Source organism: Fundulus heteroclitus, chromosome 8 (assembly GCF_011125445.2).
Source record: "Fundulus heteroclitus isolate FHET01 chromosome 8, MU-UCD_Fhet_4.1, whole genome shotgun sequence".
Taxonomy (NCBI): domain Eukaryota; kingdom Metazoa; phylum Chordata; class Actinopteri; order Cyprinodontiformes; family Fundulidae; genus Fundulus; species Fundulus heteroclitus.
This window is the reverse complement of record NC_046368.1, coordinates 17,986,689-18,014,290: the sequence shown is the minus strand read 5'-3', so window position 1 is coordinate 18,014,290 and position 27,602 is coordinate 17,986,689. Positions and strand designations below refer to the sequence as shown.

Here is a 27,602-nt window from a genome sequence, read left to right as displayed (position 1 = left end):
GAAACCAAAATATCGAATTAAATTTTTGATCAGTGAACGCACCTAAGCGCTACTAGGTTGCACTGATGATGTTATGAAGTGTAAAAGCTATTATTGAGGGAATAAAAGTCAAAGTTAAACCATTTCAGCATCAGCAAAGTCTCAAGAGGAAGCGAAGAGGCCCAAACTTCTACCAAAGGAAACTTTAGCTCGTTCATCCAGGATGCTCCAACAGCGAGATGACAGGAAGGTTCGATGTGGTACAGTAAAGATAAACTTTTGGTTGCTTTAAAGAGATTTATTCTATCTATCAGGGAACCTTCTGGATTTAAAAACTGATGGCACACTTTTAGAAATCTCACACAAAGTAATGGTCAGCAGGAAATATGCAGACGAGTTGTTTTTCTCTAACTGCACTAATCCTTCTAGCAGTTATCTTCCTACATTAAATATGGTTTTAAGATATCAAGAAAATATCAACTTTACCTTTGTTTTATTATAACGCTAAAATCTCTCTTACACAAGAGTGCTGTAGCCTCTGCTGTTCATATAACTGATCACACGATGTAAAGGCCTGCTTTACGTTTACTCTAAATTAATCATTTAACATTAAACCTGAACATTATTAATTCTGAATCAATTCTGTAGAAAAAAAAAGTACTGAATCGTTGTCATTATCGTCATCAGGCATCCAAGAACAAATAAAATTTTTATCATACTCATTCTTAGAAAGAAATATGAAGTAACTCATTCCGGTGTAATTTATCTTCGTTGTAAATTTGTACAGATCCCTTTAGATGGTTTTACTGCATCAGCAGACTTAATTATGCAGATGGGATGTCTATTGTAAAATAAACACTTGATTTTCTTAAACCTTTTATTGTTAAGGGTGTTAAATATTCTTTTTATCCTGATATAGGAAACGAAAAAAAAAACATCTTAAATGTCATTTACATTTCCTACAGAGAAATAGTGATTCTCTAAAACTGGTATGGTGGAAATAATTACTTTGATTTTTAAAGACCATAATTTGGACACCAAAAAACCCCCCAAAAACATCAGTTATCTCTTACCGATAAAGTAAATCTAGGTTTCTGTTTACCAGAACTGACTCGAGACAAACAAGCTATTCACAAATGCTTTACCAGACTTAAAGTGAATCAGTAATAAGGTTTAATCAGAAGCAAGTACAAAACTGTAGTCTAAATGCAAAAATGCTAATATTTCCTATCATATCTTAGCTATGTACAAGAATTACATTATGTGTGTGTATATATATATATATATATATATATATATATATATATATATATATATATATATATATATATATATATATATATATATATATATATATATATAATCATCTGACAGCATTTAATTTAACCATTAAAAACTGTTGCCGTTACAAAGAGAGAGAAAGTCAGAAATTGGACACATTTTCACATGATTAACTCAAACAAGTTACTAGTATTAAGATAAACACTGCAAAATTATACCGCGCCAATAAACAGACTTCAGGTCAAAGGAAGAAAACTAATAATAATGAAAAAGCATTTAGAAAAGAGAAAAAGAAAATGGATTAAAAATAAATTACCTATATTTATAGTGGGTGGCTCACCTTCATGCCATCCTCTGGCCCTTTGACTGGGGGCTCAGGGACTGAAGGAGGGGTGGAATGGGAGGGGTCGCGGTTGGGGTAAGGGGGGGAGCGGATGATGACAGGCTTGCTGACCTGCATGACAGGTCTCTGAATGGGACTGGGGAAAGGGCCTGTGGTGGGGGGTCGCATGTGCATTACCATGCTGCCTTGACCGGGCGACACCTGGTAACCGACAGAGAATGAAGACAGCGTAGAGCAGATCAGTGGTGGGACATAAAGTCAATATACTGAGTTACATTTTAATTAGAGAAAACATCCTGGAAGACTGGCCCAACTTTAAAAGGCTGACGTAGATAAATAATAGCATCCAAGGGTTAGTATGTTGGAAAATACACACCTGCTGAGTAAAAAGTGTAGGCAGAGGACCCATAGGCCCGCCAGGACCAGAAGGCTTTCCACTGGGGCTCGCAGACCCCGGCCTGACGAGGAAAGACCCTTATTAACGTTACGTTTAAGAGCGACGTGACACAGTTTACACGCATTCTTACGTTAATCACAACATGCAGCTCGGCTTTGTACAATCTGAACAAATAAGGTGGAAGCACCTGTAGGAACCGCCAGACAAACCCGGGGAATGGTTGGGCTTCTCAGAGAACTGGAATCCTTTCATTTCCATCTGTGAGCCCTGAAAAAAAACAAAAAAACGGGCGGGAAGGGGGTGGATTTTAAAATCAGTTCTATTTACTCCAATTATAAGTGGTTAGTGTTTAAAAACAAAAAGGGGATTGTAAAATGATCAGCACTGGAGGCTGCGAAACACAAAGAGAAGACTGACCTCCCTGCTGCCGGACATGACGGCAGCCTGGGAGCCCTGTGGCAGCATCCGGCGGGGATGTCCCTGTCCCTGTTGCAGCTGGATGGACTGAGGGAGGATGAGGTGCTGCTGGGCTGAGCCGTAGCGCAGCTGCGAGCCAGGAAGGGGCATCGTCACCTGGAGAAAAAAAATAAAAAAATCACACATCGCACCGTTTGATTTAGCATCGACAACTATAGTGCATTGCTTTTATTTGAATAAGTCTTCAAAATAAAACTTCTGCGCCTTTTCAGAATAAACCTTTTTCCAAGTTAAAAATCACAAAATGTGACACATTTCATCTGATAGACCAACACAAAATAGTGCAGAGATAAAGAGGAAGGACACTTCACTGTAACTTTCTATTTTTAAGTAAAAACCTAAAAGGTTTGCGTTTAGACCCCTTTACCCTGACACCGTAAGTAAATTCAATCGTGTTTCTTAGTCCCTGTGACGCCGTCCGTTCGCTAAAGTTCTCATCCAGACCTGATGATGCCTTAACATCATCAGCTTTACACTGAGAATAAATAAATCAGAGGTGGACAAACTCAGCCAGGTGACATCTGAGAGCAACTGGTTGCCCCAAACTTTATTTAGGGGGTATCAGCGTAAAAGCAGGTAAATGCAAACGTTTCCCACGCTTCTGTGGTTTTATTTTGTAAAATGTTTTGAGAAATATGAATCGATTTCCTTCGACTTCATAATGATACTCTATTTTGTGTCTGTTTATTACACACAGGTCTGCGTTTAGAAAGTGAGAAAATGTGAAAAAAGCTCGTTATTATTACTACTACTAGCAAGGTGAGGTAGTTTACATCAAAAGTATCTGTTTGTTTGTTTTAAATAGTGTCCTGTCTGGCAATAAGAATTGTCTTAATGCCAGACAGAGACAACAGATTTTATTCTCACAAGTGGAGCATTATCACTTTCGCCATCGTGCTCTGCTTGATTTATACATGTAAATAGTTTTATTATGATTTATGTAGGGAACAATTAATGTTATGTGGACACTACATTGACAAAGTAGAAGAAGAGAGAAGATAAGAAGACGAAGAAAAAAAGGAGAAAAGGTGAAAGAAGGAGACAGAAGAGAGAGATTGACAAAACTTCTTCAGTCTGCTTCATCACCTGCAAAGAGATGTAAAAAGAGCAGCACAACCAATAGAATTACAGATACAATACAGCAACACCTTGATACCATCGCTGAAGTATAACACCTACAGCAGGGGTGTCAAACTCATTTTAGTTGAGGGGCCGCATTCAGCTTAATCTGATCTCAAGAGGGCCACACGAGTTAACTCATTGCAAGTTTAAATAGAACTAATAAAAGTGGACTTGTTGTTGATTTTTATATTAAGTTAATTTCACTTTTACACAATATATTATGAATAACCTCAGCGTTTTAAGAAAAGTATGTGCAATTTCAACAATAATTTTACTCAGTTAAACATTTCCTTGTGCATTATGCATAAGAACTGATCACAGTGATTATACAATGTTGAAAAACATTTATTCACATTTTTTGGAACTTAAAAACACTGTCCTGCATGACAAAATACATCAAACAGATAAAAATTAAGAAATGATTTGAATTTTTCCACACCTGAAGCTTAATCTGCTAAATAAAACACAGCGCCCCTCGTGGACAATATAGGAACTGCATAATTTCAATTAAACAAAGTACATGTTTTTTTCAATAATTGTTTTATCATTCTCTTCCTTTTATCTTGTCCACTTGTGAAAGTCAAATCTGATGAGCTCTTTGTGGCATCTTATTGCCACATTGCCAGACAGGACACTGGGAAAAAAAAAAAAAACTGTTTTTTTTTTATAATGATAATGCATTTAGCCACAGGGCCGGACTAAATTGTTCGGCGGGCTGGATCCGGCCCGCGGGCCATATGTTTGACACTCCTGACCTACAGTATTAGACAGTGTATACAACGTATACAATACTAATCAATATGAAATGTATAAAGTGGCAGCTGAAGATAAACATTGGTGAGTATGTAAGTAACGGGATCCAAGCACCTGCAGGTGTGTGTGTGTGTTTGTTAAGGCGTTAGCAAAGTGAGTTCACCTGAATGAGCTGGGAGTCCATCAGCTGGGAGGAGCCCATCCCCCCCTGGTTCATCTGGCTGTCGTAGACCAGCTGCTGGCTGCCGTTCATAGGCTGGTAGTGTGAGCCCGACTGAGACTTCACCATGTCTGACGGCTGCATGCCGGGGAAAGCCGAGTAAGGACCCTTTAGGGGCCCCCCGCCAGGCAGCACCATGGGGTTGGGCTGTGAGAGGTTGGGGTGCATGTAAACCTGGGACCTGCAACGAGGAGGGAGCTTAAAACCCGCGTCCCGTTCACACGGCGAGGCGATCGTGTGCTCCCCGTACCTGAAGGGGGGGATGGAGTTAAACATCTCCTGCGACTGAGAGACGGGCAGACCTCCACGGAGCCCCAGCTGAGCCTGAGCCTGAAGAGATGTGTGCAAAGAGATGGGAATCTGCTGAGCTGTTGCTGCCTGAATGGATGAAAAAGTTGCAAATTACAGCGACCTGTCGACGCACACGGTGTGTGTGTGTGTGTGTGTGTGTGTGTGTGTGTGTGAGTTTCTTTCTCTACCTGTGGGTAGGTCTGCTGCTGGGTCATGGTGGGAGGAACGAGGCGAGGCTGACTGGTAAAGACGTGACCGTCCATGTACAACGGAGCGATAGGATTGCCTGCATCAGGGTTAGGAAGCAAGCAGCAGCGAGGTGAGTTCACAGAGATGGAGCCATCGGGGAAACGACCAACCAAAAAAAAAAAAAAAACACACATCTACCTTGCATGGACATGGAAGGCGCCACTGATGCAACGGGCATGGGAGGCATGGAAACGCCAAAAGAGCTGTAGCTGACTCCGGTGGATGAACCGGCGCTACAGGGAGGCTGAGCGCCTGAAGCACCACCGACGGGGGAGCCTTGCTCCGGGAGAGACTGCGAATTCTCCCAGGCTTTGCGCGCCGACTCCATCTGCGGAAAAAGAAACAAACGCAGCAGAACGCTTAGCTTTTATAAATCAACCGATCAACGCTGTGCAGACAGTCCTGCAGAAACAGCCTCAATATTCTAGATTTGTGGAAATTTGAGCCGATATCGCTGCGCACACTAAGGCTTGACGATATAGAAAAAAAAGCTTATCGATTAAAAAAAAAAACATATTTTATGTGCAGCTCTGAAATAGAATAAACTAAAGTGACCAGTAAAATGACAAAAATAAATATACCAAATAATTAAATAAAATAGCCTATTTAGGTGGGAATAGTGCACTAGTTACTTCTCAGGTTTGATAATTGAGAGGCTGAGGTCTGAGGTTGTGGCGTGTAAGGACGCAGATTGCAGCTCATTTTGCACTGATTCCTGGCACTAGTTGCACAATTTAGGGAGCGCATCTTGGAACTTTATATCGTGGTTGCGTTACCAGACTTTGTTTTTACCGGTTCCTTGCAAGTTTTACAAATCACTGGTTTATTTCAGTCAGGCTGGCGAACTAGTAAAACCCCGTTTTGGGACCGTTTTCTCCGCCGCTACTTGCTGCTACATTTTCACGTGCTCTGTATTGTGGTTTGAGAGGGCGGCGCTTTGTTACGGTGTGCCTGGGTCTGCGATTACGATTGGTTGAGAGGAAGTAGTGACTGTAGCATCAACTAATATGATAGGATAGGCTGAAAGGAAAGAAGGAAAACTGTCTCTATATGGAACTTTTATCGACCCTGTTTTTTCCTATCGTGCCACACGTCTATCGATCGATATATATTGTTATTGAATTATCGTCCAGCCCTAGCGGACACATTTAAACTGCATTCAATTAAATTTTATTTATTTAGCGCCAATTCATGAAACATGTCATATCAAGGCACTTTCAAATTCAGTCAGATTATACAGATTGGGTCAGATTATACAAAAATGTCCTATATAAGGGAACCCAGTTGATTGCATCAAAGCCTTGCCAAGCAGCATGACCAACCAGCTTCCCTTCTTCAAACACTGGAACAAGGACGACTAGACCCAGTTTGACTTGGATGATAAGAAAATGACCAACATCGGCCGATACATCGTGCATCCCTGATAAATATAAACATACTCCTTCCTCTAACTGAAAGTCAAATACCTTGAGAGTGAGGTCTGCAGTGGGGAACATGGTGTTGAGGCCGATGCCGCGCTGCAGGTGGTTGGAGCGCAGCATTGGGATGCTCTGATTTAGGGAAGTCTGGTTTGGAAAACGTTTTATAAAATCAGTCATTTCCACCTTCACAACAACAAAATCCTCCGTTTCTCAGTCGGAAAACAACTCATCTACGTCTGGATTAACGCGTGGCACTACTCACGTCGGTGCCCAGTGTATCCTGAAGCTTGTTGACGGGATTGGAGACGGGCACCGGGGCAGAGCCGGGCGGCAGGCTGAAGTCAGAGTCTTTGGCGCTGACGCCGAACTCAATGGGAGGCACGGGGAGCACGCTGTCCACGTGGAGATCCACGCCGTTGACGGGTGTGATCGGGCCACCTTCCAGTCTGTCCACACCCTCGGAGCCCTTGCGGTTCTTCAGGGAGCGCTCGTTGCCGATGGGCCCCGGTTTGTGCTGCTCTTTACTCTGTTCAGGACCGGCGTCCGAGTCCTGGTGGACGAGGGGACAGAAGTGATTTATTGGCACACGAAAACTCTGAGAACTGTTTTCAAGAGGGGAAAAAAGTGGTGAACAACTGCATTGCGCTACCTCAGAGTTGGGTTCACTGCCGGTGTAAGACACCTGTTTAGTCCACGAGTCTCCCCCTGAAGACTGCACTGACAGAGCTGCAAAACAAACATCAGCACCACAGGAGAACGTTGGTGAAGAATGTTAACATCGCTTTTGTGTCGTCAATCAACAGAATATTTTTGCGATTAAATAAATATAAATATGTTGTTGCTAGAATGAAATAAACTTTCATTACCTGAACTGTTGGTCTCCCAGATTTCAGTTCCTAGATTGTTGGGTGAAGAAATGGCTTCCTCTGTTTGCTCGAGGCTCATACTCCCTTGCTTTTTGACAAAGCGCGGCGGTATCTTGGATGTGGCTGCCCGGTTCTTCACTTGCACCTAACAAAAAAAAAAAAAAACAGAGGAAATGGTTTTAAACACAGTTTGTACTAGTTCTCAGGGCTTTTCTCCAGGAGCCCACCCTGAGCAGAATCCTCGTCTGGCAGACGAACGTAACGGCTTCTTCTGCAGCTGTTCACACCCATTAAAGCTCTGCCTGCATCAACCGTGTTCATCTTCCCCAAACCGGGATTTAAGAGCTTCAAGGAAGATGTAAATAGGCTCTTAGAATGTCAGAAGATCAGAAAAGATCACAGACCTGACGATGGCACTATCTAAACGAAGACAGGTTTGGTTTGGGTGAAAGTGTGACTCCAGCTCAGACTTCATCAAACCTCACCTCCTCCACCAGTGTCCAAACTTTGACACGTGGGCCAAAATGGTCAGGTCAAAAGTATCCAGGGGCCAAAAAAAATAGATAAAAGGGTTTTTAGCTCCTCTACAAAATAGGCCAATTTTAATCAACAAATTAATCAGATTTTCAATCAGTTAAATTAAATTTGTGTAGATCTAGTATTATAAAAAGGGGTTTTCCTCATTCGACTTATTAAAAGACGGTCACCCAGAGTGCAAATTATTTTTGCTTTGACTGAAAAACTGAATTCTGTTAACAGAACTTGGGTTGGCATTTCCTTTAAAATACTTGCTGCATTTGTCCAATTTTCATAAATGAATTGAAGACTTTAATGCACTAAAGTCTGCATTTGAGTATAAGTCATTGAAAAGGAGTGAAATTAAAGAGCATATAAAAAGTTGCGGTTATTACAAGATTAATTATTTGTGTTGTATCTTACATTTGTAATAGTAAGATTTCAACTTGTCTGTAATAATTTTGCCATAAATAAAAGTAAAAAGCTTCCATCAGCCACCTGTGCAGGGGGGCCAAATCCTTCTAGAAATGCGGGAAAACCAATGAGTACAGGGGCCACATATGGGCCCCGGCACTGCACTTTGGACACGCCCGGGTTAGACTTTGAGCCTTGGGTTGGCGCTACAGAGCGCTATTTGTTAAAAGCAGGCGGTTCCTTCGCCCAGGCTGTCACTGTGATGAACACTTAGAGGACCCAGACCAATACACTCGTCTTCCCCTTTTTTAAAAACACTACAGTGTTTCCCAAACAGTTACCCCGCCAAGAAGATGAAGATCACGGCATGTAGTAATACCTGTTCACAGTTAAAGTAATTAAATGTATTAGCCCATCTAAATAAAGCCAGATCACATTGTGTGCCATTTCTGACGCCACGTGGTCACACCTCTACTTTCAGCTCTCTGTCACCCACACAGACTCACGTGAAGTCACATGCAGGTGATCATGTACGTTCCCGCCAGCAAACACTACTCGCCAGCAAAGCACTACTCCAGCTGCGCTCCTATGAGCCACAGCTGGAGTAGTTCTTTTACTCCTGGTACGAGTATACGGAATAGCCCAGGTGCTTCATGCCCTGCCTGCTACGCAGCAATTCAGGACATTAGGATTGAAAGGTGGAGATACAGATTTTAAAAAATGAATAAAGAACATTTAATTTTGTTGTTCTTTGGTAATGCGCTGAAAATGAAGCGCAGGGACAATTTGCAGCTCTCTGATCGTGATTCAAGAATGGATCAAATCAGGTCCTCAAGTACGTACATCTGTGGTTCAGGACTGTTCTTTATTTTTTAAAGGGTGAGATTTTCACTAATGAAACCTTCTTAAAAATAAAAAAATAAAAAAATAAATAAAAAGTTAGGCAAAACACAAAGTATTTTTCCTTTATCAATCATATATGCTTCCATACTTGCTTTGTAGTAATTCTGGCTTTTAAAAAAGGAAATAATGCAAGACCCTTTGTTTTGGACCAAAAATTATTAATTTTCTTCAAAACACAGTTTTTTTATCACGTAAAACTCTCACGTTTCGTATATTATTAAGCAGATGTAAATGTTGCAAGAAATGCGTTTCCCAATCATTTTATAAAGAAAAACATTTTTGCGGTCCACAAGTGTTTCTAACTTTATTTTGGCTCATATGACAAAGGGTTTGAACGCCTATAGAATATATCCTTCTCCACACTGGACTGTTCATTGCTGGTAAATGTACTTGTAAAACACAACGCTCAGACTTCTTCAAACCTTTATCCTGAGCAAAGATTTACACTTACAGTTGCTCCCTGCTCTTTCCTCCGCCTCTCATCCTCCTGCGGCCGCCGCTGCTTTTTTGACAAGGCGTCCTGGTATCCATCAGGATCCACGTTTTGCCCCACTGCGTCAGCATCAACTATATATTAAAAAAAAAAAAAGTCTGCAATGAGTGCAAAGTTACCTGAGGACATGAAACTACGACTGTTAGTCTAAATTTATCACTTAACACAAGCAGACCATCTCATTTGTGAATCTGCAGAGCAGCTTTAAGAAGCTTTGCTTAATTTTTAGCAACATAAAAAAAGGGATAAAACTCACGGGGGTAGCTGCTGAGTTCGTACTGCCCCAGAGGTTCGGCAAAGTCTGTCTTGACGGGTCCTGGTTTCATGTCCTTGTCTAATTTCTTTGCGGTAAGCTCGCTGGGCTCTCTGTCCTCTGGCGCGGGCTCCAGGCTGTAGACCGGGCCGGACTCATCCGGGCTCCTGCTGATGTAGACACAGAGGCACCACAGAAGTATTTCAGGTGTGTCTGATGTCAAAAAGCGTTACACGTACCCAAACACAAGACGGCGTAGCTAAAGCGAGCCTAACCTTTTGCAGGAAGTGCCTCCGTTCTGCCAAGAGTCGCTCCTGTTGGACGAGGAGGCGGAGGGATTCTCAGGCGTGCGGATCATCTTGCTCGCCTCCAGCAGCGACGCCGGTTCTCCTTTCCGGTTCTGTCGCTCCACCAGCGGCCTCTGACTGGAGAAGCTTCTCTTGGAGAGCTCCCTCTTCTCGCCGGAGCCAGGCTCGCTGTGGCCCGAGTCAGAGGGAACGTCGACGTGTCCCTGCACGGCCATGTTTCCGCCCTGCTTCCCCCTCCAGTCCCCAAAGTCGCTGTTCTCCGATCCCGTCTCCCACTCCTCTGCCGGGCCGTGCTGGCCGGAGCGTCCGGAGAAGTGGCCGCTGGGCCAGTGGTCTTCTCCGCCGCCTTTGGAGCGAGCCGGCCAAGGGTTGGCAAAGTCTCCGTTGACGTACTCGTCGCCGGTCCACTGGTTCGAGCCAGGTTCCCGCTCCTGGCGTAAGCGGCGGAAACGGGGGGGCTTGTCCTGACGCGGGGGGCGCCGCCTCCTCAGCATCTGTCTGTCAGGGTTGTCGTTCTCTAGGTAGCTTTCCCCTTCGCGCTCCTCGCCGCCATTTTCTGTGAAGGCGCCTGAGAACTTAGGAGTGTACTTCAGGGCCTCGCGGTCAGCGGGGGGCCTGCGGGAGTAAGCGGCCTCGGCGCCGGGACCGTGACCGTTCTCTTGCATCGAGCTGCTGCTGCTGAACTGGGGTCCCCGGCCCCTCCACGAGGAGAAGTCCCTGGACCCGGCGAAGTTACGGCTGTAGGCGTTGGTTGTGTTCAGCCGGGGGGGCAGAACGCGGCCACCGAAGCCCCTCATCCTGGCCTTCTCTCGGTTGTCTGAGGCCGCCTGGTCGTCTGTGTACACCTTGTTGGACCTCCAGGAGTCTCTGTCGGCCTTGAAAACCTCGCCGGGCTCCGTGTAGCCTTCGCCGTTTTCGGCCCCCTTCTGGCGGCGCCTCTTGGGGAGCTCTTCGTACTCCGACGCCTCGCTCAGGGTCTCGCTGACGTTCCGTCGACGAGGTTTGCCCCTCTGGAACTCCTCGACCTTCAAGAGGTCTCTTGGCGCTCCCCGGCCTCTGGCGGGCCTCTGAGCCCCCCCGTTGTTGGTGTTGTAGCCTCCTCTGAGGTTCTCCCCGCCTCGGCCACCGCGGCTCCCACCTCTGGAGCTGAACTCCCTGAACCCCCGACTGCGGCCTCTGCCTCCTCCTCCTCCTCTGACAGAACTAAACGCTTGCTCTTCATCAATGAAAATCCAGTTATTGCGCCGTGGTGCCTGAGCTTCTCGGTTGTTTTCCTGGCCCTCTCTGAGTAGCTGACTCCTGCCGCCGGCCTGGCTGGCCTCCTTAGGGAAGTCGTCGCCGTGGCTACTGAGAGGCCTGTCTGCTTTGCTGGGAGCTGGCGACAGGCGCTGCCTCTCCTCGGGCTGCTTCTCAACAACCGGCGACGCTGGACGCCGGCTGCCGCTCAGCTGGCTGTCCTTCTTCAAGTCATAAACGTTAGTGAGGACTTCTTTCTCCAGACGGTAGGGGACAGGCTTCTCTTCGGGTTCAGGTTTAGGCTTTTCGTTCTCCTTGTCTTCCAGCTTGAGAGCCTTGAGAACCGGCTTCTTGATGGGCCCGGTTCTACGGATCAGCGTCCGTCCGCTGGTCTCAGACGCCTGGTTGCCACTACTGCTGGAAGTAGCTTCGGGCCAGTGGCTCGGGGAGCTGAGGCCTCCGTCTCTTTTCCAGTTGTCCTTGGACCCATCCAAGGTCTCAAAAGAGTCAGGGCTCTCCTTCGGGTGCTTGTCTCTCGGATTCTGCTTGGCGCCTTCGCTCCTCGGATAGAGGTTTTGAGCGGTGGTGAGAAGGCCCGCGTCATGGTGCTTGCGCTCTTTGTCCGGGTCTCGTGTGTGGTACGCGTTATGGGCGAGCTCGTCCTCGTTGTGTGCCAAGCTCTGATTAGCCCCGTCCTCGAAAGAGTCCCGTTGGGAAGGGGCCACATTACTTCTAGAAAATTGGGAAGAAAAACTAAATCAATACAAAATCACAGAAAGTGTCAAACTTTTTCAGGTAGGAAAAAAAAAATGCTTTTCAGTTTAAAATTTTATGACTAAATGGACGGATGGACTGATCATGGACCAACTGGCTACTGAGGTAAAACTCTTAATCTAACAGAGCACAGAAATACAAAGACTTTTCCAATACTTATACAGCGTAGCAAGCACCTTTTAATCATTTAATTTATTCTTCATTATTCTCGATTAAACAGAAGTAATTACGCTACAAAAACGGAACTAAAAATAAGTAAAGTTTTCTTAAAATGAGTGTATCTGTCCTTGATTTGAGCAGGTAAATAAGATGATCTGCCAATAGAATAAGATCTGTGCACTCAAAATAGGAACAATTCATCTCCATCATCTTATTTCAAGAGCAGGATCATCAAATCATCATATTTACCTGCTCAGATAAAGGACAAAAACACTGTTTAAAAACATTTTGCTTATTTTTAGACAGGGTTCCCACACCTTGGTGAACATCAAATTCAAGGACCTTTCAAGGACTTTTCAGGACCAATTTCCTCAAATTCAAGGACCACACGTGGCAGCATTTACCTACTGTGACCGCTGAATAGGTTATCATATTTTAATACAATGCAAAGGTTTGAGACCGGCAAAATGAACCATAAAGAGACACTATGGCGGAGTTACAAATTTTTTCTTTTCAACTTTTTTTCAACATTTTCTTTTTTCTCTTGTGGTCCACTAAGGAGCCTACAAATCACAGTAAAACATGAACATGTAGCTGTGTGAATCAAATGCCGTTATTTATTTAAGATAAAATATTTCAAATTCAGTTATTTATGATCAACCTGCACCGTCCATCGCGGCGCATGTGCGCTTCATTTGGCCGCATGTAGGCCTAAACCGTAGCCTTAACAACTAACGAAGAAGAGTGAACGTACTTTTGCAAATTAAAAGTCTGCGGAATCAACATAATTTTAAAAGATTGTGTGGTAGTTAAATAATGACACATGAGTCGTCATCCGTGTGAACTTTCAACCCCACAAAAAAATTCAAGGACTTTCAAGGACAAGGTGTTTTTTTGGCTGTTTTCAAGAACTTTCAAGGGCCTTGAATTATTTTTTTCAGATTCACAAACTTTCAAGGATTTCAAGGACCCGTGGGAACCCTGTTTAGATCCGTTTTTGCAGTGTAGTAACCTCCAACCTAATTTTCCAGGAACCACATCATCTTGATTGAAGCATTTTATTTTTAATTTTCCCCCCAAACACAGCTACTAACCTTTCCCCTGACAAGTCGTTATCTGAGGTTTCATGGTGTCTCTGATAGGGTGGAGTGAAGCTGCGTAAAGGGTAGCCATCTTGGTTCCAAACTGGGTACGGCTCGGTAGACGGGGCCCGTCTCTCCTGCTGCAGGTTGCCGTGGCATCCCTCATCAGAGCTGGGACTGTTCAGGTGGTCTTGATGCACAACGGGTTTCACCATCCCTGATATAGCAGTGAAAAGGGTAAAAATACATTTGGTTTTATGGCTTAAAAAAAAAATATCACAAAACCGCAGAACATTAAGTTGCCCAATTTGTTGAGTGTTTACCTGAAGACTGAATACAACCAGGGTAGTAGTCCACGGGAGAGCGCCCCTGCGTCATGCGTGGATCCATGAAAGGTGGCATCATCATCCAGCGGGGATCAAACCCGAGCACATGTGGGGGATAGTAGCCCCGCTGGGTGTGACTTGAGCTCGACGGGTGACCAGACTGCTGCCAGTGCTGCATTTTAGGGGCTTGTTCCTACGGAGCGCGGCAAACAAAAACTGTTACTGAGCAACATCCAGCAAAGTTGCTTACAAATCAAGAATGCAAAACATTTACAGGCCTAGAGGCTTTTGGGTTTGTTTAATTCGTTTTCAAATTAAGGCTCTGAGGAAAGTTTCACTAAAAGACACAGAGAAACTAATTTCTTCTGAAAAGGAGAGGAGGGATGGGTCGGACCTGCTGCTGGTGGTGCTGTAGCTGCTTTTGAAAGCGAGGCGGAACTGCTTTGGAGGCCTGACGTCCGCCGTAGTCCTCTGAGGGGGAGGAGGGTTCAGGGCCGTCGTCGTCGCTGCTGCGATGATGCTCATCACGGTAGCTATGGCCAAAGGAGTTGACTGGCAGAGCCTCACTTCCTTCTGCAGATCAAATGACAAAAAAAAGTGGAGAAAATCCTCAATAGCTGGTCTTTTTTAAAAAAAAAAAGTTTATTTATTCTCTTTAACTGGGATTTTTTTGTTTGCTCTACCTTTTGTAGCATACTGCCAGTTCTCGTTGTGGCCCTTGCAGTGTTCCCGGTTCGGAGAAAGCGGGCTTTCCTTCCGCTCGACCTCCTTCGGGACGTCTTCCGTCTTTGACGCGGGCCTTTCGGTCTTCCCGAACTTCTCGTCCAACTTTTTCAGTTTCTCAGCACAGGCGGCCAGTCGCTCTTCGCGGGCACGGCGCTCCTCCTCCTCTCGCCGTCTCCGGGCCCTTTCGACGGCCTCGGACACTTCGGGCGACACGTACTTCGCTCTGGCTGGCGCCTGACTCTGGGACCGCTGGTGATCGTCCGAGTCCGCCGCCGGCTCGCCGTGGGGTTTCTGCTGGGCCTGAACGCGAAATAAAACACAGCTTAAGGGGTTGATTCTCTTAAAACACCTACATTTGACTAACATTCCTCATGCGTAAAAGCAATGTTATGATTATGAAATAACATACTTCAGGTGGTTAAATGTGGCACTGGCCAACAACACTACTGTTTTACCCCTCTTCTAAACTAACACACTCCTGTTTCATTATATGCGTTTCTGGAAAGGAGCCACATACTGGAAAATAGCGTCACCTGTAACTAGAAAACTATTTTTATACTTTTTTCTTAAGGTTTATATTGCTTCACGATGCAGTCATAAAAAGGGACCTATACCTTTTTGAACTGAGGAAGATCATACAGAATTAATCTTAGCTAGAAACTCTCCAAAGGGTTGGATCAGAGGATGATCCCTGTAGTGTGCGTGGTTACCTGACTGTCGGTGGAGAGATATCTGCCGATGGGTTTCCTCGGGGGCTCGTGGTGATGATTTTGGGAGGAATAATTCTCCTCTCCTGCCTCCTGAGAGTAAGGCGCGTCTCCAGAGCTAAGAGAGGAGTGACAGTCTCGCTGGAGCTCCTTCTCCCTCTCCCACTCGGCCCTAAAAACAAAAGTTACACCGACCAACCCATGAATAAAAACCACGACTGAACATCTGAGCGACAATAAGCGACGGGGCAAGAACTCCTACCACATCTTGTTTTTATCACTAGAAGAGTGGTCTTCTTCGTCATCACTGAACTTGAGCTTCTCGCTATAGTCAACTTCTTCGTGAAGACCTAGAGGGAAAAAGCAGAACCGGTAAAAAGTCATTGTGTCAGATATTTCATCAAACTTCATGAAAGATTTTAGTTTATGTCAAGTAAAATACCGTATTTTCCGGACTATAAGTCGCAGTTTTTTTTTCATTGGCCGGGGTTGCGACTTATACTCTGGAGCGACTTATGTGTGAAATTATTACACATTTTTACCGGTATATCATTACACCTGTTATTTTCACACCAAACCACAAGAGGGCGCTCTAGGCCTGTGTTGAATCAGACGTAAGCGACGTAGAAGCAGAAGTGCTGCATCTTCTACCTCTGGAGTTAATGGAGTTATTTGAAAGTGACACCGAGGATGAAGATTTCACTGGATTTTAGTTATTTGGAGTGACACGGGCGCTTTGGTTAACTTCTTCACATGTTATTTATGCTATAGTTATCTGAATAGCTTTTAATATGTTATGTTAACATACCAGGCACGTTCTCAGTTGTGTCATGTAGCGTAAGCTAACTGTACAATTATTCAGCCTGTTGTTGCCTCTGTTCTTTTTTTATTTAAAATTGCCTTTCAAGATGACATGTCTGTTCTTGATGTTGTATATTATCAAATAAATTTCCCCCAAAAATGCGACTTACACTCCAGTGCGACTTATATATGTTTTTTCCTTCTTTATTATGCATTTTATGGCTGGCGCGACTTGTAGTCCGGAAAATACGGTAATTTAAAAAAAAGGGTTGATCAAATCATATAAAATAACAGCTGAGAAAATAAAAAAGGAATAAATAAATAAAAGAAAGACTGAACACATAAAAACCCTACATGCATCCAGTTATTTAAACCTGGCCAATTATAAATAAAGCATTTACCAAAGTACAACGAAGAACCACATCATTTTGGGACTAAAAAGTAAATTTTCAATACTTTCTCTTATTGTAGGCACAAAGTTTATTGCAAGTTCATAAATTATTTAAATAGGTAAAAAATGTGTTAAAAATATCCATCTGTAAACCTTTGCGTAAAACAATTTGATTGCACACAATCGTGGCCAATAAACCTGACTCTGAAGACAGAATTGGGCCCTCCTGCTACCGGTTATGGTCAAGATTACTTGTTTCACAATAAGCCTGCTTGTAAAGACAAACATAAGCCTGATATTTAAGCCACATAAAACCTTTAAGAGATCTGTCCTCAACAGACAATAATATGGCAACAACAGAACAACGCTGCTGCGTTGGTTTCTGCTGGAGTGACTAGCGATATGATGATCATGATCACATGGTGGGAGTTTTTTTTTTCCATTGATTTTCCAAAATCCCAAAGGATTGCAGATAAATGTCAGTGTTGTAACCAAGAGGACTTTAATGTGGAATCTGACCAAAGACACCCATGTGCCCTATATTTCCTCGGTAAGCAGCCAAGTCCAGACCTGAAAGCAGCGACTGCAGCATCTGGGCAGGTTGGATACCTTTAGTTGGCTTTTTCACAGCATCTTTAAAACGTCCAACAATCAATTCATGTGAACTTCAGTGTTGCACAGTCCACTTATTGTCAGCGACTTTGAGCTCGTTTTCCTCTAAAGTCACTTGTAACTTTCGTGAGTCGGCGGCTGTGGTTTGTTGGGGTTACTTTTGAACTTGAAGTCACTTTTTCCCAACAGAACACCTTTTTGTGGGTCAAACGCGCTTCGCAGGAAGACAGTAATCCCCCGCAACAACTTTTGTTACGAGCAGTTTAAGTCCCAGGGTGTATAAATACCAGCTAAATGCATGCATTTATGATGATTAGAAGCAATGTGTGGCGGTTTTCTTGCTGGTCTTACGCTTCTTGTCTTAGATCAAGTCGATGTTTCTCTCACAGTGATCTTTTGTTTGCGTGTGTGAAGGTGAGACGGGGTCTGAGTTTCTGATTACAGATGGATGACTGACTGTTTAAGTCTATTTTCTGTAATAATCTCTATAGTAAATTAAAACATAGGCCTATAATAATATATATATATTTTTTTTCTTAGTATAAGCTGTAATTCTACATGGATTCAACAGGTTTCTTCCACGGCTTTGATCCATTGTGTGAGAGGAGAGGACAGCCTCTCCTACCTTTCTATTAATACAGTTTTCTTTGCGCTCACTTTGAGCCCTCTACATTTCAACCAACGTTTCAGCTGTTCGATGCTAGGTTCCTCGATTGAAGCAGGCTGAAATGAAGCTCCTGGGACGAGGTCATCTTCCAAAATGTTTTAGTATTGCGATTGTTGCTACTGTAATTTAAACTCATCCTGTCTCCGGACAAAACGTGACTTCATTTGAGAAATGCCCCATTCCCAACACAACAGCAATCCAAAGTATGACACTGTTGTTTAAAAGAAAAAGTCTTAACGTCTCGTTGCTTTTGTAGAAGAAGAGAACATACTGACCGGCCCATCCGTCCTCACAGTCGTTGTCGAGCTCGTCCAGATCCTTCAGGTCCTCTGGGTTAATAATGGCTGGACGCGGTGGTCTCTCGGTGGGCCTGCGGATGGGCTGAGAAGAGATCCGAGGTGGAGCGCGGACGAAGCGGTTCTCTCTTCTTAAATCTCCGCTGCAATCACACATGGGGGAAAAACAATAAAGACCTGCTCAACTACTTACACCTCCAACCTTTATACTGTAGAGTACTAACTTGACAAGTTCAGGCTTGGCATAGCTTGGTCTGAAGGTGGGTTTGCTGTCAAATCGGGCTGGGGTTGCTGCAGCGGTGGTAACATTGTCGGAGGCTGTAGGTTCACGTGTCTCTTTAGCGCACATCTGAAAAACGTCAAATTGCATAGACTGCGTCAGACATCGAGCTGCAAAAACCTAAAGACGTCGAGAGCAAACGAGCACTTACAAAAGCGGGCAACATGTCGTGGTAGACGGCGTTTGACGTGTGTTGAAGCTGATACTGCAGGACGGTGGGGACGGTCGGTCTGCGGACTGGCTGGGCGGGTCTGAGGGAGGGCTCCTTGGGGTCGGGGCTCGGTGACTGAGCGCTCGCTACAGTAGAAGAAGAGGTGGTGGCGGTGGAAGGATGCGATGAGGCCGGCGGAGAGCCCGTCTCACCCAGGGCAGTGTTCTTACCCTCAGGGTCTGCTGGGAGGCTGAGGGTCAGCGAGGAGGGCTGAAGGTTCCTGCCACCACCTTCCCTCCAGCTCGTCACGTCTTAAAAGCGGCAAAACAGAAAAAGTTAGGAAGCCTTTACACGACTGAAGCCAAAATAATAATGATCCTTTCCTGATTTGGCTCATGCTATGCCACAGAATAATCCTGTTACACACAATCTAGTTCATCCCATGAAATATTCAGATATTTCTGAAATGTTCACACGTCGCTGTTTAATCTTTTGTTCAATTATCTCTGGAAAAGTATTATGTTTAATGGTAAACGGCAAAAATTTACCTAGTTTTTAACCATTTACCCAGAGGACACCCAACCCCGTTATGGCTGAAATCACTTCAGTGAGACGCTTCTAGAAGCCTGTTCTAACCCATGTCCTACAGTTTCTTTTTCTAAATTACTTGCTTACCTTCTGGAAATCCAAGCTTGGAACATTTACCTACATCAAAATTGTTAACTTTGTTTTTCATAAATCATCGAAGCGACAAAATGCTCAAGTTTGGAAGTATGACAAAGGTTCAATTAGCTGATTTAGACATTCAAAACTCCATAACAACCAATTAGGCTCAATAATATTCCTGGACTATTAGACATTAACTGTGGATTGTTTTAATTGTATATTGTGATCTATGGTATATTTATTTTTGGAGTATTAATTCTTTGTTTGGCATTTTAAAAACTAGCTTTTGAAATATATTTTTATTTGTTTCATTGTGAAATAATCAAACATGACAGTCATACAAAACAACACAGTCATTTAGAAACATCAAGGAGAAACAGAAAGGTACAATTAGGAGAAATGGAGAAAATAAATTTGTTCATACATTACATCCTACACTTACAGTATGTCTAGTACATATTGAACCTATCGTTTTGTGTCAATTTTATGTTTACTTTCATGCCGTCTGGACTAAGGGTCCTAGGTAGATAAAAAAGTGTCCCTGCTCGTAAAAACTAAATACAACATAGATGGTAATGGGTACCCTTCACATTTGAACCGATACAGTACAAATACCTGGTACTCAACGGTACCTATTTACAGTACTTATGTGTTTATGTGGTAATAAATGTTAGTTTAATAATAAAAAAAAATCGCAAGATCTACAAATGAACCTAATGAAATAATTTATGAATTTTAACACATTGCCTGAATACATTGAGGTGAATAAAGGAATTGAAGCAGTTTGTGAATCAAATTCAGGTAATTATTTTAGTGCAACAGTTTCAGAGAGAGAGAGAAATAAAGATTATAAAATTAGTATATTTTATCCCGCGTTGTAATCCAGGACGTGGAGACGGAGAGGCTCTCCTCTCTGCTCTGACTGTAGGCGGGTTTCAGGACGAGGCAGCAGCTGTGAGACGGAGCTTGGAGAAGAGGAAAGAGGCTCACAGCAGCACTCGCTGCTCCAAGACAATGACTGCAGATAGCTTTCACGGGAAGTCACCAATAACGCAGGAGAAAGCCACTAGATTTTTCGCCAGTAATTTTTTTGAAAAAAGGTTGCAGGATGGGTTAAGGTTTTAGATCCCATTTAGTACATACACAAGCTTTATAAATGAGGCCCCTGGTCCGGTTCTTCTCTTTCTCTAAGTCCTACATTTTGCTTTAAGCGATGCCTTACTTTAAAATATCTCAAACAAGTCCTCCTTGAGTAAGTTATATTTCTCTGTAGGTTTTTAAAAGGGATTTTTCAGTTGATGTGATATTATCTGGTATATAATTCTCCAGGAGGGAACTGGAACCAGTTAGCCAAAGATGAGAGTTTAAATCTTGATATGAGAGGCAAAAATGCCCAATTTCAAAAAGAGTAATCAAAATATTTGCTTCTTCCCATAATGCATCAGTTTATTTAGAGTTTCTAAGCTAAACTTACTCTGGGGGCGGAGGCTTGGTCCGGGCCCATACGACGGATCGAAGCCGCTTCTTTCCTTGCCAGCTTTGTCCTGTTCTCCAGCTGCCTTCAGGGTGGGAAATTCCTCGTGAGAGAAGGGCTGAAGTCGGTTTAAGGCCCTTGAACCTGATGTTGGTAAAATTGTATATTTGTTAACACAATTTAGCTTTGAATGTTTTAAGGAGGACAGATAGATAGATCCTTAACTACTGATTGTTCTTCACATCAGAATTAGCTTTATTTTATAATACATGGTACAGTAAGATTGCTCACCATCTTGCTCTACTGCCTTTCCATTTAGCTGGCCCCATTGCTTTGGTCCACCTGTGTTTGTGTTCTGTGAAAAAGAGCAAAACAAAGCTTCATCAATCAGCTACTTTAATTTAAAAAAAAAAAAAAAACACCACAGGAAGTACAAATAAACTAGGGCTGCACGACTTTGCCAAAAATCCAAACTGCAATATATTTCAACCATAATTGTGATTTAATTTAGACTTTTCTCTGCATTAACCACAAGCAACAAAAATGACCTGCAGATATAGATGTTTGTAAACAAGGACTATTTAAAACAAGAAATGTAACTGTTTTTATTAATCAGAATATTATTTAATAGAGAATCACTTGCTGAATTGGACATCAATCCTTGTTGAACATAAAGTGCAACCAACAAACAAGTCTGCATTAAACAGTTTGACTGCTACTTAATGCTATGGTGAGATTACTGAAAGTTTCAGGTAAAAAGTATGATCATATAAACTCTAAAACAAATAACATTAGATTAGCTCACTGCTGCAACTCTTTTCCCTTCCAAGTGGAGGTAGACCCACCATAAACATATTATTAAAACCTAAGGGACGCATTTTATCCATTAATTGTTACATAGCCAAAAATTGCAGACCTCTGCGATTTGGAAATTGCGCTTTTTAAAATTGCGATTATATTGCAAATGCAATTATTTGTCCAGCCCTAAAAGAAACCACTTATTACTACGCTTGACCATATTTTACAGCGAAGGCTGCCAAATTGGATTTTGAGATCCAGAATTCTGGTTCATGGAGATATTCCATCTAGTCTTTCAAAAAAATGAACTCGAAAGGTCAAACTGCCTAATTAAAAATGGAAATGAGCCTTAAAGTAAATCTTAAAATTGTACAAGGCTTTCGTCTGTAAATCAAGCCAGTTAGAAAATATGAGGCAGAAGTTAAAACCTGACGGCCATTGGTACAATCACACACCTCCTGGTTGGGTACTGGTGAGGACTTCTGAAGATTGGAGACAGATTTCTGTAAAGCCGGCTGCGGCTGCGACTCCGGCAGCAGTGGCGTAGATGCACTGGAACTAAAAAGGCAAAAAAAGAAAAAAAAAGAAAAAAAGAAAAGCCCAGTTTTATGACTCAAGAGAACAGAAAGAAAGATTCAAAAGCTTTGAACTGGCACAATGAGTTGGACAAAATTCAGAGGCCTCGTCTAGTCACCTGCTTCCTTTTACAAATCAGAATGCTGTTTAGAACAGATTCATAACAGTCATAATAAAAAAAAAAAAAACACCTCCTGGACATGAATTGCTTGATACGTGGTGATTTGAGACGCCCGTGTACCTCTTTTGATCGGTTTGTTCCTGCTTGTTCGCCCATCCTGTACCGTCTTTGGGCACTATAATCACGTTGGGATCGTTTCCTTTGTTTTCAGACTTCAAGCTAGGCAGGTGAGCGGGTGGGGGCATGCGCCGGGCTGTTGCCACTTTGCCAAGACTCTGCAAGCCATGTCGCGTAACTACTGGGAGACAAGGCAGGACCGGGGGTAAGAAAAAGTCAAATTAACTGAGAGGACAGTTCGACTGAGAGCATTAGAGGAGGAACACACACCAGAACCTACCTGTGTTTTTCTGAGATTCTATTGATTTTCCCTTGTACTTGTCAAATAGGCTGAGTGAGGAATACTTGCTTTTCCCATCCTTGGACTTGGTTAATTGCCCCAAACGATCGGACATTTCGATGTAATGTCATCGAGTATGAAAATTTTTCTTTGCGCCTCTTCCCAGTGCCTTCTGATTCTACAAAGAACAGAAGAAATGTCCATTATATAAAGACGCTTTGATCATACCCTTTTTAGCAGATATATATATTTCTTACTCAGATTTTCAACTCTGTAAATACTTCTTTAGTTAAATTTTACTTTTGAGTAAAAGTTCCTACAGCATAAGGCAAGTTAAATTCAAGACTTTTTAAGGCTTTTTAATGCCACTTGAAATAAAAAGTTAAGACCAGCTTCACGATAAACAAGATAAACCTGGTTGCGACATAAACATAAACCATTACTTTCTGGCCCAGTAGACATGTTTAAAATTTAAAAAAAAAACATTCCAGATAGGAAGAAAGCTAAAAACACACAAATTACAGATATATTTTTAACAACTACTGAACTGAATTCACAAACTTTGTTTTGTTCCCTACTAAAATAAACTATAAATCAGTTTTAAAAACCACAACATAACCAGTGCCAACTCTTTTTAACAGCTATAGATAGTCCGGCCGCAACGGTTTTTATTGGTTCCGCTATCGGGACAGAACCAATAATGGTTACATTGAGCCGTTTGGTCAATAAAAAAATAATAAAATTGTGTCAATTATTTTACTGTTTGGTAAGGATTACAAACATAAAATCCTATTTATGACCTGGTAACAATTTAAAGACCTAAGAAAGATTGATTTAAGACATTTTAATGCCAATTAAGGCCTTAGTTTTATATTACAGAATTCAATGCCTTTTAAGACTTTTTAAGGATCCGCGGGAACCCTGAAAATATACCAAAGATGAATATTCAAAAGGCCTTTTTGGGAACAGCAAGCCTGCTCAGGGCCATCACGTCTCACATGCCTGACGCCTGTAAGTCGCACAGTCGATGCCGGATTATTGCCATTTTTAAGAAACTAGAAGGATTTGAAGAGCACGTGGTCTAAATATGCTGGTGAAGATTCTCAGTCATCCAGGTCATGGTCATTCCAAAAAAGTGAAAAACAAAACAAGTGGACTTTTTTCCGGAGATTGAAGACGTTTCGCTTCCTATCCCAGAAGCTTTCTCAATTCAAAAAGTGAATTTTTCAATTGAGAAAGCTTCCAGGATAGGAAGCGAAAAAAAGTCCACTTGTTTTGTTTTTCACTTTTTTGGAATCACATGGTCTAAAGAACACCACCTAACTCACTGCTCACCAGACTACAAAAGTCCCAGTTTGATGCAGATTTTCTACTTCTGTATAATATCGACCCATGCACTGTTAGTTGTAATTTCAGTCTAAACCACCTATGATGGTAAAAGGTATTAAAATGACTTACAATTTAAGTTCAGAACAGCATTTGTATAATTTTAGATGATTTAAAACTCCTAGCATGAGTGATGTATCCCAAAAATAACGTTAAAGTTAATTAACAGAGACTTTAGGAATAAGCATAAAACTCACTACCATCACAAATAGCAGCACCGACGCTACAAACAGTACAAGATCGGAAACTTTCTGGCATTACCAGAACAGAATATGGCACCCAAAAAGGCATAATTGGCAAATGTGCAATATATTGTCATCAGAATATCAGTGTGCGCATGATTCATACTGCAAAGAAATGTTTGGACTGCAATCACTGTTGGCTAATACCATGTTATAAACTTGTATTTTACACGCTTAGGCGATATTCAGCCAGTTGGACAGCAGGGCTGGGTATCAATTTGATTCCGATTCTCAAGATTTGAAATCGATTCTTTTTTATTTAATTCGATCCAATCTCAAATTGGATTGCTGGTATTAAAAACATATTTTATGACTGTGTAGTTATGCATGTTATTGCTACTAGTATCATATTAACTGCAAATTAATAAAGTAATGATACTTAATGGTGGCTGTAAGGACCAAACCCTCTTCCTGAATGTTGAAACATTTTTTTTCCCAAACATGCTGTGGGGCAGATTACCCAAACAGATCCAGGGTAGGAAACAGAGGACACCATATATCTACAGCTGCCATTTCTATTCAGTTAAATTCAAAAATATCTTATTAAACCAAAAGGGAAAATAAGTTTTGACACTAACCTGGTGCATTATTAAAAATATAACATTAAAAATCCATGTCCCGGATGGGAGTGTGAAGGGATGGTAAAACGTTTGATTAGCTTAGCTATTGGAGCGTGTAGAGCCGATTCTTTTCCAGCAGACTGATGTGGCACATTTAAGTTCACAGGGAAAAATTCATTCTTTTAAAATCCATCTTTGGTTATTTGAATCGATTTTTAGGAATTCATATGAGAATCGATAGTGGGAAAAATTTTCAACATTAATTTTTTTTAACACAGCTCTTTTGGACAACGTCTCATAGTAGCAGATATTCACACCAGAAACAAATATACGTCGCCTAAAATGCTAAAGCTCAGAGTGACGGAGGCCCAGATGAGAAAGAGAGGAAAGAAGAAACTAGGCATATATCGCAAATCATATTGTATTATTATTTACAGACATTATAACAATCGCAAGACTTCCTAATATCGCACAGCCCTTTTTGTCAGTAGAATAAAGCTTAGCTTTGAATACAGATGTTAAAACTAAACTCAAGTTCATGAAGTATAATCTAACAGTTTGATTGCAGACTGTTACAAGACTCGTTTGCAAAAATCGTTCGCTTTCAGCTCCTGTTTTAAATATGAGGCAGTTAACTATCCACCGTACATGTGTTTGTTTTCTTACATCAGCACAAAACAGGGCACAGACACAAGTGTTTAGAGCTGCACAATACATTGAATCACCAACGCATAATCGCAATAAAACGTGACTAACAGGATCTGACCAATAATTGGTCAAATATCAAATCTTAAATGCCATGCATTCAAACTTGGCATGCCAGTAGCATAGCTGGCCAGCTGGGTGGTCTCCACCTATCTCTGTGGCCCACACCAGATGTATATTTATCGTGGCTGAGATATTAAGCCTTTTAGAAAAATTGCAATGATGGAAAAGAAAGTTAAATAAATGCGGGTCGACTGCTTTCTTTGCAGTCTTTCTGTAAAGAATACAGTATAATTATTGATATCGTAATTATACTATATTGACCGAAATTAAGAAATGTATTGTAGTATAAGTTTGGGCTATGTCACCCAGCCCTAGTTGTGTATCATAATCAACTATTTACTCATAAATTTGGGAACACGTCTCCGAGGAATCCGCCTAATTAGTGAATATAGCTCAAGTTGATTTAATGTGTAGTAGGGTTGTCAAACTATCGAAACTCAAACGCTGTATCCGGATACTAAATTGTCATGGCACTGATACTAAATATTTTCCATAAGGGGCAAATGAAGAAGGGGAAACCCAAGGATCTCGACAAGCCTGTGAGCAAACAGTGCGTTAAAGTGGTGACAACGAAGTCAAGCACCAACAAACTTGGCCAAACATCTCAAGGACCGGCACCCTGGCCCTCATGATGAATTCCGACAGGTTAATAAATTAAAGTTCCGGTTCATAATTTAATACATTAAAGGTATTACTGATGTTAGCGGAGCGGTGGTCCGCATTAATGTTGTGTGATTAGCTGTGGCTAGCATGCCACTAGGCATGTGTTATATTTGGGTTATTTACTTAGCATTTATTTGCACATATATTCACCTAGCACCTGTGATTCTGTAGAGAAAGCATTTTCTATGTTGAGATCGAAAAAGGTGAGTTTTTCATGTTAAAACTTTTTTTGTCATATTTTTATCCCACGGTATTGAAAATAGAATAGAGTATTGAATATTTTCCTGGGTATCGATATCAAGATCAAAATTTTAGTTTCATGATAACCCTAATGTGTAGCATTTATCACAGCGGTGAAAAACTAGCTTCCCAGACAATTTATCGCCCAGATTTTCAGGGTTTACCTAAGATTAACAATCTTCTTTAGAAAATTGCTGTTAGGGCCAGGCATTGATTTCAATTAGGAAGTCAGCTCTAAACTTGGAACAGCAAAAAAATAAAAAACAATGTTTTTTCACATTCTCATATATATATATATATATATATATATATATATATATATATATATAAATAAAGAGGGTGTTATTGTGCCACATTCCACCTTGGCAAGCTTACTTATTTTGTTAATTAAGTGTCAAAGAATTGTGAGTATTCTTTTCTGGAGCAGCTTTAGACTTTGCTTTGTCTAGCCACGTTCACAGGAGAACATTTCACCTTTTGATCATACAGGGTAGTAGATCGTCCTGTGCTTTGCTAAAACAATCAAGTGGAAACACTTCCCAATAAATAAAATACATTGAGTCGTTCCAACCCCTCAAAAATAAGCGCTGATCATATAACATACAATTTTTTTTTATTTTATAATAAGACCACCAAAGCTTTGAGCCAGGTTTAGAAGGGGGAAAAAAAGCCCCCAGGGTGGCCCTTTCGAGGCGACAACAACATTCCTACAAAGCTGTAAACATAACGGGAAACAGCCATTTAATCCGAGAATTGGTCAATAACGTGTTGAAGGCCACTCCAGACTAAACTCCGCATAGGCGTTTCACTGGGACTAAAAAAACAAAACCCAACAAAAAACAACAGATTGATGGATAAATATCATTCCAATTTGCATCTTAAAAAATAATAAATATAGTTACTACCGCTACGTCTTTTGGTAATAAAATAATTTTTCCCAAAAAGAAATCCACAAATTCCGAGTTAGCAGCTGCTTCATGTTTGCAAGTTAGCACCTTGACAGCTAACGCTTTAGACCCGAAGCTTTATAACCTGTTTGGATTTTTAATGCCACTTAAAACACAAACCAGAATATACTATAGCGTCATTATTCCTTAACATTCCGGTAAAACAAAAAAGCATCGACTTATCAGCTGTTTTACTGAAAGCTAGCAATAAATGCTAATGCTAGCGTTTCAACCCAACAACAAACACTTGGCTGGGGAGAAGAAAAAAAA

The 27,602-nt window shown here is 41.9% G+C and overlaps 1 protein-coding gene across 5 annotated transcripts in view; it reads right to left on the bottom strand.

The window, feature by feature from the left end:
• Nucleotides 1–27,602, bottom strand: part of prrc2b (proline-rich coiled-coil 2B) — a 31,285-nt gene that overhangs the window by 2,836 nt on the left and 847 nt on the right. The window contains exons 2-30 of one of the 5 annotated variants that reach the window (XM_036140224.1): nucleotides 22,527–22,704; nucleotides 22,250–22,427; nucleotides 21,888–21,990; nucleotides 20,926–20,989; nucleotides 20,635–20,778; nucleotides 18,495–18,805; nucleotides 18,288–18,412; nucleotides 18,043–18,206; nucleotides 15,559–15,646; nucleotides 15,300–15,468; nucleotides 14,547–14,889; nucleotides 14,258–14,436; nucleotides 13,861–14,056; nucleotides 13,550–13,754; nucleotides 10,254–12,254; nucleotides 9,982–10,148; nucleotides 9,684–9,799; nucleotides 7,400–7,544; nucleotides 7,183–7,259; nucleotides 6,796–7,083; nucleotides 6,579–6,677; nucleotides 5,251–5,440; nucleotides 5,052–5,149; nucleotides 4,823–4,950; nucleotides 4,516–4,753; nucleotides 2,418–2,573; nucleotides 2,188–2,267; nucleotides 1,980–2,061; nucleotides 1,601–1,804 (exon numbers count right to left, since the gene is read on the bottom strand). In XM_036140224.1, the coding sequence (XP_035996117.1) occupies nucleotides 1,601–1,804; nucleotides 1,980–2,061; nucleotides 2,188–2,267; nucleotides 2,418–2,573; nucleotides 4,516–4,753; nucleotides 4,823–4,950; nucleotides 5,052–5,149; nucleotides 5,251–5,440; nucleotides 6,579–6,677; nucleotides 6,796–7,083; nucleotides 7,183–7,259; nucleotides 7,400–7,544; nucleotides 9,684–9,799; nucleotides 9,982–10,148; nucleotides 10,254–12,254; nucleotides 13,550–13,754; nucleotides 13,861–14,056; nucleotides 14,258–14,436; nucleotides 14,547–14,889; nucleotides 15,300–15,468; nucleotides 15,559–15,646; nucleotides 18,043–18,206; nucleotides 18,288–18,412; nucleotides 18,495–18,805; nucleotides 20,635–20,778; nucleotides 20,926–20,989; nucleotides 21,888–21,990; nucleotides 22,250–22,427; nucleotides 22,527–22,641 (6,453 nt within the window). In that variant the 5' untranslated portion in view covers nucleotides 22,642–22,704. Of the gene's footprint in view, nucleotides 1–1,576; nucleotides 1,805–1,979; nucleotides 2,062–2,187; nucleotides 2,268–2,417; nucleotides 2,574–4,515; nucleotides 4,754–4,822; nucleotides 4,951–5,051; nucleotides 5,150–5,250; nucleotides 5,441–6,578; nucleotides 6,678–6,795; nucleotides 7,084–7,182; nucleotides 7,260–7,399; nucleotides 7,545–9,683; nucleotides 9,800–9,981; nucleotides 10,149–10,253; nucleotides 12,255–13,549; nucleotides 13,755–13,860; nucleotides 14,057–14,257; nucleotides 14,437–14,546; nucleotides 14,890–15,299; nucleotides 15,469–15,558; nucleotides 15,647–18,042; nucleotides 18,207–18,287; nucleotides 18,413–18,494; nucleotides 18,806–20,634; nucleotides 20,779–20,925; nucleotides 20,990–21,887; nucleotides 21,991–22,249; nucleotides 22,428–22,526; nucleotides 22,705–27,602 lie in introns of all 5 variants that reach the window. The other 4 variants (XM_036140227.1, XM_036140226.1, XM_036140225.1 and 1 more) reach the window with 4 other exon arrangements.